Source organism: Balaenoptera borealis (genome assembly GCF_965194805.1).
Source record: "Balaenoptera borealis genome assembly, chromosome: 9".
In the NCBI taxonomy this organism is placed as follows: domain Eukaryota; kingdom Metazoa; phylum Chordata; class Mammalia; order Artiodactyla; family Balaenopteridae; genus Balaenoptera; species Balaenoptera borealis.
Genome location: NC_138873.1, coordinates 69,616,872 through 69,633,193, shown reverse-complemented (window position 1 = coordinate 69,633,193; position 16,322 = coordinate 69,616,872). Strand labels below are relative to the sequence as shown.

Genomic DNA, 16,322 nt, shown 5'->3' with positions numbered 1-16,322 from the left:
AAAACCAAACAAAGTCATAGAAAAAGAGATAGGATTTGTAGAATTTCAGAGGCAAGGGATAGAGAGAGGGGGAATTGGATGAAGGTGGTCAAAAGGTACAAACTCCCAGTTGTAAGATAAATAAGTACTAGGGATGTAAAGTACAAAATGATAAATAGAATTAACACTGCTGTATGTTATATATGAAAGTTAATGTTAAGAGAGTAAACCCTAAGAGTTCTCATCACAAGAAAAATTTTTTTCTATTTCTTTAGTTTTGTTATCTATATGAAACTATGGCTGTTCACTAAACTTATTGTGATAATCATTTCGTGACGTATGTAAGTCAAATCATTATACACCTTACACAGTGCTGTATGCCAATTATATCTCAATAAAACTGCAAGAAAAAAAAATTAAAGCTATTTTTGCTTAACAATGCATGACACTGGGAGGATTTTGAGGATTTTTAAAGTTCCTAGATCTTTTGAAATGTTGGGGATCATCAAAATGTCATTGGTACCTACTTCAGGATCCTGATATAACAGAGCAAACGCCCCCTGCATTGTAAGCGTGGAGTCTTAACCCCTGGACCACCAGGGAAGTCCCCAGAGCATGTGTTCTGAATGGAGGCAAAAACTGTCTCGTGAGGGACAAAAAAATCTTACTCTATTTATGTATAAAGCACATATATGCATACAATACATACAGACACATCTGTGGTGTTAAAATTTCATGAGGATGGGCAAGTATAAAAAATATGGCTAAAAAGGCTCCTGAGAAGGGTTATAATTTAAAAAAAGGCTGTAAAACACTGATACAGATTATCCCAAAAACAAAGTCACAAATATACACCCCCATTATATTTTTTGATTTGAGCCAAGCACAAAACAAAGAAAAACTTTTTGATCCAAAGAAAAAGAGATGAATATAAGAAAAAGTCCTAGGTTGAGTTTGTAGAACCTGAATTTGAAAGCCGGAGAGGGCTTCCCTGGTGGTACAGTGGTTAAGAATCCGCCTGCCAATGCAGGGGATACGGCTTCGAGCCCTGGCCCGGGAAGATCCTACATGCCTCAGAGCAACTAAGCCCATGCGCCACAACTACTGAGCCTGACTCTAGAGCCTGTGAGCCACAACTACTGAGCCCGTGTGTCACAACTACTGAAGCCTGCACTCTAGAGCCCGCGAGCCACAACTACCGAGCCTGTGCTCTAGAGCCTGTGAGCCACAACTACTGAAGCCTGCGTGCCTCGAGCCCGTGCTCCACAACAGGAGAAGCCACCGCAATGAGAAGCCCACACACCGCAACGAAGAGTAGTGCCCGCTCGCCGCAACTAGAGAGAGCCCACGCGCAGCAATGAAGACCCAACACAGCCAAAAATAAATATAAATAAAATAAATAAATTAAAAAATAAAAAGCCGGAAGAAATGCCAGGTCATTTAGTTCAGGTCTCTCTTTTCACAAAGTAGGGAACCATGGCCCAGAGAGGTTAAGTGATGGTCATGGTCTCAGAACAAAAATTCAGGTCTCCAGCCTCACCCTGTGCTCTTGTCAGTATCCTCCTGCATTTTTCTTTGTCTGTTATAACAACTCCCTTAATTTACAACCACACACAAAGCTGTATTCTATAAGGAACCCATTGAAAGGACAGAAACAACTACAGTTAGAGCAAGGTGAAAAATCAAACATTTCAACAAGTGGCAAAAAGATGATTCTCCCAAAGAAAAAAGGGAAAGTATAGGTATTAAGGTAAATAAACAGAAAAATCTGGACCTAATGATAGCCCCCAAAAAGATACCAGATAAGGATAGTTAATAAGGATAGTTATAGAGTCTTTATGACATGGAGCCTCTATTCTGAGCAGACACATTTCTTTTTTTTATTTGAGTATAGTTGACTTATAATATTGTGTTAGTTTCAGTGATTCAGTATTTTTGCAGATTATATTCCACTATAGTTTATTACAAGATAATGAGTTTAATTCCCTGTTGCTTACATGAGTAAACACATTTCTTATAACCACTACTCAAAGGTTTATTTAATCTGTCCAGCAATAATTAGCTGGCACAAAAAAAATTTTCTACTGTATATTTTTTTGTATCTAGAAAAAGAAATGTACCTCTTAAATATACAGGGTCTTCTCATTTCCTAACTCCAATTGTATGGAATTGATAAAGAGAAATGCCAAAAAGTAACAGAAAATAAGAATGATTTTTCTAAGGGACAGTAAGAGAGGCAGATGGTTGTTTAAAGTTGTTTGGGAAAAAATGATGGTAGTTAACAACAACAACAAAATATCATTAACTATGCTACAAAAGTGGTTTGTGATCCAACATAAAATTCTAGCCCGGGAGACACTAGAACCTTTTGCTAGCAGTGCTTGAGTATGGCCATGTTTGCCTGTGTGGCTTTTTTATGGTCCTGTCTTCTCCTTCCTATTAGCTTTGTCCCAGAAGTAAGTGTGCTTGATAAACCCAGTTCTTACTGATTAACAGAGACTGCTCCTTTCCACAGGGGTTGGTCATGGAGACAGATGAAAAAATATAAGCGGCATGGCCTACTTCTCCCTCGGTCTATTTTACCACAGTCTGAATGAGGACTGGTACTTATATGCACATAAGATGATCTTTACAGAGTGAGGATACCACTGAGCCCAACATGAGCACCTTTTAGTATACATTTTCTGTCAATATGCAATTATAAAATATTTATAGTTGGCTATGAGGTACTTCAATTTTATAGTTTGTAGAACAATGTATTCACCTGTGGAAATCCTATGATGTTTAACTAACTGTAATCAGTTTTTCAGTTACTTTTCCGATGATATTAAACCTTTCCAGAAACTATAAATGGCCATAAATAGAAATCCAATAAAAATATTTTGAGCGATGAGAACAAAAGATTTTAGAAATCAGGATTTGGTAACAGTTTTGAGAATAAAATGATTGTCTTAGCATTAATCCTAGAACAAAGAATGTGAAGTCATGCATTCTAATGATGAGGGTCACACAAGACACACACCTGGTTGCATAGAGAGACGTCCCATCACTTCGCATTACAGTACAAATTGAAGAGGGGTCACCATTCCCTGACAGATCCACTACAGCTGTGCCTTTTCTAGAAATGCAAAAAGGTAACTCTGAAACAACATAATGAATTAAAACCATTAATAGTATAGTATCTATAACATTATCTTTGGCAAACCAGAAGCTATTTTTATTACCTAAGCAGCAATAACTGGTGTAACCAACAATGAAGAAAAATAAGAAGGAATCTGACCTTGAATGAATCTATTAAGAGTAGGTATTTTGTAATTAATATTTACTTATCTTTTTAAATTCTGTACTCTGGATGAAGTACTTAAAGTCTTTAACATAACTAGTTGAAAAATGAGATATCAACTTCAGTTTAACCATGAAACATCATGTTCTTCTTCTAATCCAAGTTACTCAATATTGGGCTAATTTTTAACATGCAAGAAAGTACCCTTGAGTAATAAAACCATAGAATTTTGTTACTGTCTTTCCTGCCCGATGAAAAATTAGAATCTGTATATGGCGATCTAAAAATTTTCCTTAAGGACATTACTGAGGATGTCGTGAGCCACATTCTCCATGTCTTTCTTATAAGGATGACGAGCTCTTTGTTACTATGAAAAATGGCACATTTTAAAAAATTAATTTTTATTGGACTATGGTTGCTTTACAATGTTGTGTTAGCCTCCACTGCACAACAAAATGAATCAGCCATACACATGCAGATATCCCCTCCCTTTTGGACTTCCCTCCCATTTAGGTAGGCGTTCCCTGTGCTATATATACAGTACGTTCCCATCGGTTGTCTACTTTATACATAGCATCAATAATGTATATGTGTCAATCTCAGTCCCCCAATTCCTCCCTCCCCACCCCTTCCCGCCTTGGTATCCGTACATTTGTTCTCTACGTCTGTGTCTCTATTTATACTTTGCAAATAAGATCATCTATACCATTTTTCTAGATTCCACATATATACATTATACGATATTTGCTTTTCTCTTTCTGACTTACTTCACTCTGTATGACACTCTCTAGGTCTGTCCACATCTCTACAAATGACCCCATTTCATTCCTTTTTATGGCTGAGTAATATTCCATTGTATATATGTACCATGTCTTCTTTATCCATTCCTCTGTTGATGGACATTTAGGTTGCTTCCATGTCCTGGCTATTGTAAATAGTGCTGCTATGAACATTGGGGTGCATGTGTTTTTTTGAATTATAGTTTTCTCAGGGTATATGCCCAGTAGTGGGATTGCTGGATCATATGGTAGTTCTATTTTTAGTTTTTTAAGGAACCTCCATACTGTTTTCCATAGTGGCTGTATCAATTTACATTCCCACCAACAGTTTATGAGGGTTCCCCTTTCTCCACACCCCGTCCCAGCATTTATTGTTTGTAGATTTTTTGATGATGGTCATTCTGATGGGTGTCAGGTGATACGTCGTTGTACTTTTGATTTGCATTTCTCTAATAATTAGTGATGTTGAGAATCTTTTCATGTGTTTGCTGGCCATCTGGAAAAATGGCATTTCTAAGTAACTGGTTTGCTTCTGTGTTACACATGGCTGGGCTCCTATGAATGGTGCCATTTCTGTTTGGCTGACAGGAAGCTCAAAGCTAAATTAGAAATCTACCTTAAGCAAAGAAGCAGAATCCCAGTGTGTGTTACACGATGTACTAATATCATCCCTGACGTCCTATTATTTTTTCTGCCCTGCTTCTTGATTTCCTCGTTTTACTCTTTCAAAAGCTTAGGGTTGTAGTATACCTTTTTTTAAAAACTTATTTAAGACCTTTATTAACAGGTGCTTGCAGTTTGTTGACTTTTTGAAAAAATCAAGCTGTAAACTTTTATTATAAATTAAAAATGAGGTTCTTAAAAATCTCAACTCGACCAGATATGAAACAATTTAAAAACCTTTAAAGGTGTATTGAGAAAATCCAGGTTTTTTTTTTTTTTTTTTTTTTTTAAAAACACGTTTGTCATTACCAAAAGAGACGTCTTTAGGTAAAAATAATAAAACCCCCATGCTGCATAGATAACACAGATAGTTCTGGTTATCCAGTCAACAGGCAAAAAGCAAGCACTTTAGTCTTTAGCTCCAATCTTCTGTTCATTTCTTATTGCTGGAATTTCATATTCATTTCTTCTTGTTGGATGACGAAACCGGATGATGGTAGAGATGGTAAGCCGGCATTTACTCACCCCCGCCCTGCTCAGTCTCAGGAGCGGACGAATTCTCAGCTGGTGGATCGGCTGCTTTTGTCTCTTTACCATTTTGTGGTTTAGGGTTTTCTGGGCGTCTGCGCCTGTAATTGAAGTTGCGGTGGTAACGACGTTGAGGTGGCTGCCGACCTGACCTTGGGTCTCATCTCCTTGATTTTCCTTATCTTCTTCACTGCCGTCCTCTCTGCGCTGTCTTTGGCGAGGAGGGCCCCTGCGGAATGGTGGTCTATAACCCCGATACACGTTCTGTCTCACTGGTCTACCTTGTTCTCCTGCACCCTGGATGTCAGCACCCTCCATCACCTCTCCCTACACAGGACGGTGGACCGCTGTGGTCGACGCCCATAGGCTCTCGGCACGCCCATAGGCTCTCAGCACGCAGTAAGGTGGGCGCCTGCGCCTGCGGTAGGGCCGGCGCTGTCGGGCCTGGCCTTCGGGGGCACTCTCGGATCCCTCCGTCTTTTCCCTACTCTCGCTGTTCCGGTAATTCTGCTGGAGGTGGCTTGGAGGACCCCTGCAACGCGGACAGTGGCTGTGATGGTTACGGGCTGGTGCACGTGTACCGCCTTGCGCTGGACCCCCAGGGCCTGCAACGTCTGCTGCTCCGCACCCTCTTCTCCTTCAGCGACATGGAGCTCCGCAGTCTCTCCGTCCCCTACACCGCGAAGGCACTTCCCGGGTGCTTCTTCTTTACGGCAGTCCGGTGTACACATACATCTTCCTTGGTGTCGTTCCTGTTGCTGAAGCCATATCCGTTTCTTACACTGAACCATTTTATGTTCCCAGAACCTTCGCTGCGATGAGTTTCTTGTCCGCGCCGGCAGGCGCCGCCGACGTGAGGCTGCCCGGGCCACCGTCCCCTGCGCTGCTGCGCGTCGTGCCGGGCTCGGTGTCGGCAGCGCTGAGGGCGGCGGCCGGGTCTCGACCGCGCTGCTCACGGCTGCGGCTCCTCCCCGGCTGTGATGGCAACCAGGCCGGCGGCGGCGGCGGTGAGGCTGCTCGGGGCTCTCTGGGGGCCGCTCTCCGCTCCCGCTACCCATCGAACTCAGTACACCTGTTTTTATAAACTGCTTTAAATCCTTTTGGAACAGGATGGAATCTTTTTAAAAAGGCAGGGTTGAGTACAAAGAGGTATATTTCCCTCTTCCAGTTATACCATTATCAGCTTGTGTGACCTTAGGCAGGTCACTTATACTTTCTGTGCTTGTTTCCTCATATGTAACGTCAAGATAATATTCTTTCTCCCAAGCTTACCAGGATTTTGCGATGGCAACAAGAGACAGCATGTGGGAAAGTACTCTGAAGAGCAAAAAGCACTGTAAAAAATGCCAGGAAGGCTGCACACGACCTTCTGCTGTCCCTACTGAGAGAAAACATCAATACCAACTTCAAAGCAGAATGAATAACTTTCTAAAGAATAGTAACCTGATCATACATTGTTTTCTGTAGGAGTCCTTTACTGTCCAGCAACTTTAAGACTTCTTGAGATTTTTCACGATAAAATGATTCTCCTGAATAGTCATCAAAGTGTACTCCTAGACGCTAAAAGGATTTGGAAACAAAAGAAAAAAAAGTTACGCATGTGTCCTATTATCTTACCCTAAGACAAAATACGATGTTCTACAGTCTGTCAGACAGATGGGGAAAATAAGAATGAAATCAAGTCACTCCGTGACTCAAACCTTCCTAACAGCTCCCCCGCACGGTCAAGCCCTCACAGTGGTACTGTGCTGTCCAACATGGGAGTTGCCAGACACAAATGGCTATTCAAATTCAAATTAAGGAAAATTGAAGATTTACTTTCTCAGTTACGCTACTCACACTTCAAGTGCTCAATGGCCACATGTGGCTAGAGGCTACCATATTGGACAGCAGAGATCCAGAACGTTTCCACTGCAGCAGGAAGCTACACTGGACAGCCCTGGAAAATGTCCTACATCCCGCCCCACTCTACAACCTCTTCAACCTCCTCTCTTACTTTTCTTCATCTTGCTTCCTTACTCCAGCCATGTGGGATCTTTGCTGAAACTCTCTTCAGACAGCACACCTGATCCCACCCCCTCCCCTGCTTCACTTTTCTCCATACATCATCACCACCTAACAGACTGTATATGTTGTTGAATTTGCACTGCCTTGAATTTGTTTAATCTGCTGTGTCCATGCTGGAGTGTAAAGTCCATGAGAAAAGAACTTATATCTCTTTTATTCACTGTTGTATTTCTCCCACCCCCGTTTTTAGACAAATTTATAGCCGTCACATATTATGCCTAAGGAAGCAAAAGAAGAAAAAATGATTAAGAAAAAGTGAAGGAATGATAGAAGAGAGAAGAGAAAAGCCAAACTGAAATGAAGTATCAAGATGTCACTTCACATTCAGCCTGTGAAGTTCACAGGCTTTCTTTTGTAGCTCTAACTTTCAGCCCAAAGAACAATATCTGAGTCCCAATTATCAACTCAGTGACAAATGACAAATCTGTTCTTAAAATATAAGCTTCAGAAGCAACCTTCCTACCCAGGAGTACCCGTCAAGAGCTGCACCACATGACAGGAGAGCTGGAGAGTGGGCGGGCACCTTGTAAATCCGAATGTACTCTTCTATGCTCAAGTCCCGAAATTTCTGCCAGAGTGCAAGTGCTTGCGTGTCGCCCAGTTCCAATCGCTGGAAGAACTCATGTGCTGATTTTGCTACATTTTTATCGTCTGCTGCTTCTTTATTAACTTGTACATAAACCTAAAGGCACAACAGTACGTTAAATGAAGTACATTACTAGTCACTGTTATCTCCAAAAAGGAAAAGAAGCAAACAAAACAATCTGGAGAATTCTCATTTAAAGGTTATACAAGTGCACTCGTCACAGAGTGTAACCTTTTTTTCTTTTCTTTTTTTTTTTGCCATGGACCCTTACCTTAGTGAGCCCTAATAACCCCTTCTCAAAATGCATAAAGTAAAATACATAGGATTATAAAGGAAATAATTACATTGAAATACAATTATTCAAATTTTAAAAAATACTCGTGATATAGTAACAGAGGAAGTGCTAAATTTCTGACTGAGGTTACTGAAAATATGTAATTTTTTCTTCTCATCCAAGTTCACAGACCCTTGGGTTAAGAATGCCTGGTTAGGGACTTCCCTGGTGCCGCAGCGGTTAAGAATCCGCCTGCCAATGCAGGGGACACGGGTTCGAGCCCTGGTCTGGGAAGACCCCATATGCCATGGAGCAACTAAGCCTGTGCGCCACAACTACTAAGCCTGTCCTCTAGAGCCCACAAGCCACAACTACTGAGCCTGCGTGCCTAGAGCCCGTGCTCCGCAGCAAGAGAAGCCACCGTGATGATAAGTCTGTGCACCCAACGAAGAGTAGCCCCCACTCGCTGCAACTAGAGAAAGCCTGTGCACAGCAACGACGACCCAACACAGCCAAAAATAAGTAAATAAATAAATTCAAAAAAAATAGGGACTTCCCTGGTGGTCCAGTGGTTAAGACTCTGCACTTCCACGGTAGGGAGTGCAGGTTCGATCCCTGGTCTGGGAACTAAGATCCGACATGCCGCACACCGCAGCCAAAAAAAAGAATGCCTGGTTTAGACTAAGCTAGCATTACTTCTAAAAAAAAAAAAAAAGTGAAATTATTGCTGCAACTTCTCTGAGAAAAGATTGAAGCTAGCAGAATGGTTCAATCTGGAAAAGAAAAGGCCACAGGGTGATTCAGCCGTTGTTTTAATGAAAAAAATTTTAAACTGTTCTCTAAATCTGCAAAGACCAGAAAAAAACAGGCGATTTAGGAAGACCTTTGGGATAGTGAGCTTAGTTATACTCCGACTTGGGCTCCTGAGAACCGTGTGGAGCATGCACTCCTGGAGTGCTTTTGCACCATCCGTCCTGTCTGGCTGAGTCCTGCCCCAACCCAATGAGAGGAGTGCAGTTGGATGGCTTGTTAAGGGCTCTTCCACTTCTAGGATTCTGTGTTCACAGAATCATTTTCCAGTCTCTAAAATGCAAGGTTAATAAATGACATAAAAATATCAACACTACACCTCAAGTAATACTGAAGTTATGCATTACGGACTATAAAGATTTTACTTACAAGTTGTAACTCACTTCCAGGGTGAAGCACGAACAATAAATTTACTATCCTCATATTTTTTTCCAGAAAGCTATTAAAGTAGCATGAAAGTAATAAAAATTGGCAAATAAACTACCAAAAAATATGAGGCCTCTAAACTCTTACAGTAATATCAAAGTATCATGGCAGCAGCATTTGGGTAGAAAAAGTGATTTTATTGCTGGAGAATACTTTAGGACAACCATAATGTGGCTTATACCCACTAGATACTACCAACAAAAGGGACAGGGCATTAAACAACTATCTCAAGCTAAAAATGTCTCACCTTTCATAGATGGCTCATGTTAATTATTGGAATGGCAGAAGTAAATAAATCAGTACTCCTAAATAAAGGTTAAAACTACCTAATCTTTTTTTTCCCCCTCTTTAAAGCATATTGTGCAGAAAAGAGTTAATGTAGCAGGCCTGGAAACTGTTATCCTTAAAATGTGTTGTTTGCAAGGTTAGCCCTTGGCTGGCCTCTGGGAACTTGAATTTTGAGAATGTTCCCACCAACCTAACTGATAAGAGTGGCTCACGGTGCCTAAACTGTTTATGCAAACAATATGGTTTATGCCAAACACCTGCTTTCCTTCTGGGAGTTTGGAATTTTACTACATGCTACACAGGGGGTGCTTACATATCAACCTCCAATCGAACCTACCAGTCAGCTTCCCTGGCAGACAACATTTCACACACGCTGTCACAATTTGTTGTATGAGGAATTAAATGCATCCTGGGTGACTCCACTAGGAAAGGACTCTTGGAAGCTTGGGCCTGGTTTCCTCTGGACTTCCCCCCATGTGCCTTTTCCCTTTGCTGGTTTTGTTTTGCATCCTTTTGCTGTAATAAATCATAGCTGTGAGTACAACTATATGTTGAGTCCTGTGAGTCCTAGTGAATCCCTAACCTGGGGGTGATCTTGGGAGACCTGACACACATATCATAAAAAATTAATTTCTACATGGTCCTATGAATAAGTCAGTTAGAAAACAAAGAAGATTTTTGGTAAGGCATAGGAAAACAGAGTCACTGTAAGATAATAATCGGCAGACTTCCTGACCTTTGAATGACCTATCCATTGACAACTGTGTAACAGTCCAGCCTACAGGAGTAAAGATATATATGTGTCTATAAATGGCTTGTGATTCAAAGTTAATCTCTCCCCCCTTCCCCCATCTCTCTCTTCCCGTCTCTCTCCATCTCTCTCTCTCTCACATACACATGTGTGTGTACATGTGTGTATTCGATTTCTAAGCAAATATACAAAAAATATCCTTATTTTCAGAAGAGGAAAGGTATTAGTTTTTTAAAAAAATTTAGGACCCTAAACTCAAATAGCCAAACATTCAGAAATCTAATAAGCATTCAAAATATTGATAAGAATATTTTTAGAAAAAAAAAATCACCAGAATCTTTTCCCTTTCTTAAAATTTAAAATAGAAATAATTAAAACATAACAAAAAGCCCTTCCTAATTCTTGAAGAACCCTGGCATTTCAGCAATTTGTAGTGATAAACCAAACATTACTGAAAATCAACTGATACTATCAAACAATAGAAGAGCCTTAATTAGCACTTAAGAATCTGCTTGTAAATGCACTATATAAAACTAATTGTTAACATTCATCAACGTTTTAGAAAAGAAATGCGTTTTCCTTCACAAAGTAAATTTTATACTCTGCATTTCTGACACTATAGACAGTTTTTAATCTACAGTTACCATGAACACTCTTCCCTTAGAAAGTATGCATTCTGAAGACAGCTCCCTTTTGGGGTTAGATCCAGACTCAAAGGGAATAAAAAGGAAATTTTAAATTTGGATATGATAAATAAGAGAGTGTGGCTGAAGAAAAGTGTTTTTGAGGATGGAAACACAATTTTTCTTTTTAGTTACTAGAATGCAAAAGCCAGCTGTATTTCTGTTAGAGAGTAAGCTAAATGTCTGAGACTTAACTGAAATGAATATTAATCCTTCCTTTTCACTATTTCTAGATGTTGGGATTGCCAAAAAACATATGACATTTTATTTCTAATTTAATTGATTAATTATAATCAGCTCTCGGGATGATCTGCCCAAATGTAAAGAAATAAGTGTGAAAAATTAAAGTAGTAGAAAATGCTCTCACTCCCTCTTATTCTTATTAAATTTGATTCTAGAATACCATTAGCCACATAGGCACAGCTGAATTCCTTGGTGCAGGGCTCTAACCCCATCCCTGGTTATTTCTGTCTTTAAAACTGAGAGTAACTGCTAAGGATGGTTAGCGTAACTTGGACACTAAAGACCCTTTTATCTGAATATTTATTTGCCCTCTATCTTAGAATGCATTTAATTTTGATCTCATTTTTAAGAAAATAACATGTATCAAATTCATGATTATAATTCAAACAAGCTCATTTTTAGTTTCATGTTTCATGTATTGATCAGAAATTTCTCTGGTTGAGACTGATTCCTGATGTTAAATGAAATATTAAAGAAATTCAAATTAATGTAATTATAATTTAATACATCAATACATCAAACAGCTAATAAAGTCAAAACTTCCTAGGTAAAAAAATAACTCATTTGAAGTAATTATTAATTACCAAATTTCTCATTAGTACATCATTATCAGCATATAAACAGCATTTTACCATCCCTTCATCTTCTTTTAATGTTTGGAATCTCCTATTTTTATCCTCTGTACATACACAATAACATCCATGGTATCTTACACCTTTATCCAAGGGTGATAATTACTAACTTGTAGATCACCATGCACCCGTGCCTAATAAATACTTTCCTCATGCTGAAAGAAGTGTTTTTCATACATTTCAATAGGGTGAGATAATGACTGAGCTCTTAACATGTATTCTGGCCTTGCTCGGTATTTCCATCCTTGCTCTAAGAATGCTCAGAGGGCAATGGGACACTGTAGTGCTGTCCCAGGGGAGTAGGGGTGAGGCAGAAAGGCACGTGGCTTTGCGGAAGATGGCCAAGAGCAATGGTGAAGCGGAGAAGCTGCAGGCAGAGAGGAAAGGAGAGCTGCCTAGACTGAGGAGGAGCTGAGGGAAACACTCCCGGGAGCAGGAGAAGCTGAGCAGCCCCTCAGGTGGCAGCAGGCCCTCAGAGGGCAACGGTTCACAGTGTCCCTACACAGGGAGGCTGGTCTCTGGGCCTGTGGAACTGGGCCACAGCAAGACCTCCAGGTGAAGTCTGTCAAATAAGCAGAGCTGTGTGCCTCTATGGCATCATGTAGGCTTGGGTACTGGCCTGTGAGTCAAGACCAATGTGGACTGAAGCCAAGAAAAGGCCTCCATGGCCACCCTGGGATGCACATAAGAGCCTCTGTGTGACCTGGGAGGTGGGAAATCCCTAACATTGACTTAGGCTGAGTCCCACCGCTCTCAAAAGGGATGGCTGTGTTCCAATCTAGGTTTAGAATTTAAAAGCTATTTCTTGTAGGTAAGTGTTATAATGAGTAAAATCCACACCAACCGTAACAGTCATTTTTCCTGAAAAAAGTAAAGTGACCTAAACCAACAAATAACTTTTGAATTCAATTCTTTAAAAAATAAGAATTTTTAACTGCATAAATAATCCTATATATGTCTAGAATCAATTTAGTCTTGAATTACTTTAAGTTTGAGAAGTTGTTTTGAGATTCGAAAGCCAGAAAACACACGGTCTCTTGACGAATGAACACTTCCTCCACATTTTAAAAAACGGGAGCAAGTAAACATTATCACTCATCAGGTTGGTGCTTTGGTCCTGTCCTATTTTCTTTTTATTACTTCTTTTTTTTTTTTTTGCTACTGATATAGGGAAACTCACGGTGAAGTCTGTTATCTAATATTACCTAGTAATACATCATCTCTGACTTTCTATGTCTTTTTTATTAAACGCCCATCACTGTGATTACCTCAAATCCTTTCAGAAAGGGGCAGGGTAAAAATAATGAAATACTATAGGCATCATTTTGAAACTTTAAAAATGCCAGTGCTACGGTACAGGACTAATGCATATTTTATTGGCATGATATTTACCTCTTATGGCAGGCTGCTCATATTTCAGAGGAATTCTATAGTTCACAAAATCCAAATTAATACGCAACACCAATAAGTCAAGTTCTAAAACCTTCTAGGGCAAAAAACCCCAAAACAAAAAACCAAAAGCAGAAAAAGCAGCTGGGTTATACGTTCTTAAAGGCACAGTGTTATCAAGGTCCATTCAAGTAGTTTAAATCTAGGAGGAACCCTGAGAAATTACTTTTAAAAATTATTAAAACAGATATGAGTAAATGATGACTCCCATATGCCCATGATTTAGATTTAACACTAACTTATCATAAGAAATTACTTTTAGATACAAATGGAAAGTCTTTTTGATAAGTATTCCAAAACTTACTACAAATGTTTTCTTTGAATCAACAGTGTGAATTTTAACAGCAAATATATTATTTAACTCATCGGCCGATTCAGGGGGGAGGAACTATTAAAAACCACTTCCCGTTTTGTGACAACAAATTAGAACAACTAAAGGAAAGGTTTCAAATGTTGGCTAACAAAAGTCCTAGGTCTATGCACAGCATGGCCAGATGTCCTGGGAAAAGAATGACTACAGGTACAGAGAAACACCAGTAATAAAGCAAAGCACAAACGTGGAAATGCAGTAGAGAAACGACTGTAGTTGTAAATATTTTCATCACAGAAAAGAAATGTTAAAACTATCATATAATATCATTTCTAATCTGGCCAAGAAACCAGAACTGGGGGGATACTGATCATGGTGCAATTTAGAGGGATGTAGGCCACAAAATCTGCTCTTGGATGGCCGAAGCCAAATTCAAAACAAATACGCCAGAAGGTTGAAACTGCCAAAACTAAACTACTAATTGTGCCCTTGGTACAGCAACTCAAGGACGAAAGAAAGGAAAATGCTTTGTAAGTAATTACAAGCAGTGGAAATGAATGGCTCAGAAAGGCATTCCATAATGCCAGCGGGGGCGGTGCAGTGCAGTGCACAGAACACTCCGGAGCCAAACTGCCTGTGTTGGAACCTTGGGTCTGGCCCTTGGGTTCTTCATCAGTAAACTGCATAATAAAATAAGTTAGATTTTTGACCAATGATAAATAGGGTGTCCTACGATAGTTAGCCCTTCCTTGGAGCTATACAATAGGTTTCTTTATGCCACAACTTAAATGGAAGAGGCAAATTCATTCAAGCATTTACTGCAAGGCACAGTGTGTGAGGCTGCAGATAAAAGATCAGGAAGACAGGTCCTTCCTCTCAAAGAGCTCCAAGTATAACTCGAGAAGGAAAAGAATGGGTTCGACCAAGGTTCAGGTTTTCTGTTTAGGAACAGGGTAAAATCATTTATTAACATTTGCTTAACGTTCCAAAAATAAAAAAAGGGAAAAAATTCCTCATTTATACTAAACGTTGTTGTTGAAAGTAATCTACAGTGACAGCTGTAATTTTAAAATGCACCTGGGTCTCCAAAAATTAGCACAAAGATAAAATAACCTAGAGGCTGCCACTTTAGGCTCTGCATTTTCTCCATCCTGCAAAGGAAGGAGGAAGAGAGCAGATAAGTACTCTAAATGGATTTCTATCTTCTATTACAAACAGCAAGGTGGGTGTATCTGACTTGCTCTCTTTTGTCTATAAATACTGCTCCCCTATGAAGCTACTAGGCAAAAGAACACTGAATGAAAGCAACAACACTGTGCCTTGAGTTTTCAGTTATTCATAAAAGTACCCCCTGCCCTTGTTCCTTCCTTTTGTGTGTCCATCAATTAACAACCTCTAACAGAGATGTCTGATCTCCCACTTCTTATGAGTCTCAAGAGGCAGGACACTGTATTAAACTGCATAGAAAGAAACATATGTTTAGGTTTCTATGGAGTTTAAGAACAAATTTTACTAAAATATTTAAAACATTATGGGCAAGAAAGATTTACAATTTACAGGATTAAATTAAAAACTTTTGAGGTTGGGTGGGTGAAAGATGAGAGTGGTAACTCTCATATGTCAAACTGTACTCTAAATTCTTAAAAATGTTCTCTCAACGGCAGAAGGTCTCCAAGTGGGTATTTGTATTTCCTGCACCGTGGGTTGTCTCTGGGGCCTGGATCTGACGAAAGGTTCACTAACCTCGTGGTAAAAAATACTCACGATTAATCAAAGTTTTAAAAAATAATACAGTAAAAATTCCAGGCACTAAGGTGGCAGGCTTTATAGACAACCATAAAGAATTATTAATTTTTAAACTCTTGACTATCAATAAAACTCTTAATGGGAAAGAGAGATAAAAAAATCTTTTGGTTAATAGTATAAATCAAAATGTAGGCATTTACAGTGAGAGTGAAGGCAAAGACTTAGGAGGAAATCACAAACCTTTAAAGGTCTTTAAGAATCAGAACGTGTTTTGTTAATTTAGCTATTGATACAAAGCCAGCTGCAGGAGAAAAATAATTCAACAAAAAGGAAAATGATGAAGTGCTCTCTGTGGCTCTGGCTAGAGAAGTAAAACATTGATTGGCAAGTGCTCTTCCTCATACACATCCTTAGTCTGATCCCTGGTATGTCACCAGCGTGGCTGACATAGTATCTGTGTTCCTTCTTGTCAGGCCCAGAAACAGCAGAGATAACAACTGGGACAATGAAAAGGAAACACATCCCTTGAGATTAATTGGACAGGAAGGGCTTTATTAATGAACTCCAGGAAGGACTGAGGACAGAAAAGCAGAGTATCCAACGGACTAAATGAGGTAGAACAGAAAGAAGTTCACATTGGGCAAAAGGCAGGAAAAGGAGCTTAAAGAAAAATGAAAAAAGTGCACACAAATTCAGAGAAACACATGTGCTTTCCCCCACATCAGAACAAGAGCAAAAAAGTATACACTCATGTTTTCTCAAGGCTAAATGAATTATACTTATTAACATGAAGAAAACTGCAGTACGTAACTAATAAAAACTGAA

At 39.5% G+C, this 16,322-nt stretch overlaps 1 protein-coding gene and 1 pseudogene across 8 annotated transcripts in view; both read right to left on the bottom strand.

Annotated features, from left to right (window-relative positions):
- Nucleotides 1–16,322, bottom strand: part of RARS2 (arginyl-tRNA synthetase 2, mitochondrial) — an 80,074-nt gene that overhangs the window by 7,248 nt on the left and 56,504 nt on the right. For all 7 annotated transcript variants that reach the window (XM_082405978.1, XM_082405983.1, XM_082405980.1 and 4 more), the window contains 3 exons: nt 7,823–7,981; nt 6,686–6,792; nt 3,002–3,097 (listed from right to left, as the gene is read on the bottom strand). In XM_082405978.1, the coding sequence (XP_082262104.1) occupies nt 3,002–3,097; nt 6,686–6,792; nt 7,823–7,981 (362 nt within the window). The remainder of the gene's footprint in view (nt 1–3,001; nt 3,098–6,685; nt 6,793–7,822; nt 7,982–16,322) is intronic.
- On the bottom strand, nt 3,126–6,627 carry LOC309635178 (Y-box-binding protein 1 pseudogene; annotated as a pseudogene). The gene is made up of 2 exons: nt 6,505–6,627; nt 3,126–6,282 (listed from the first exon to the last, which is right to left on the bottom strand). The product of its transcript is annotated as a Y-box-binding protein 1 pseudogene (transcript).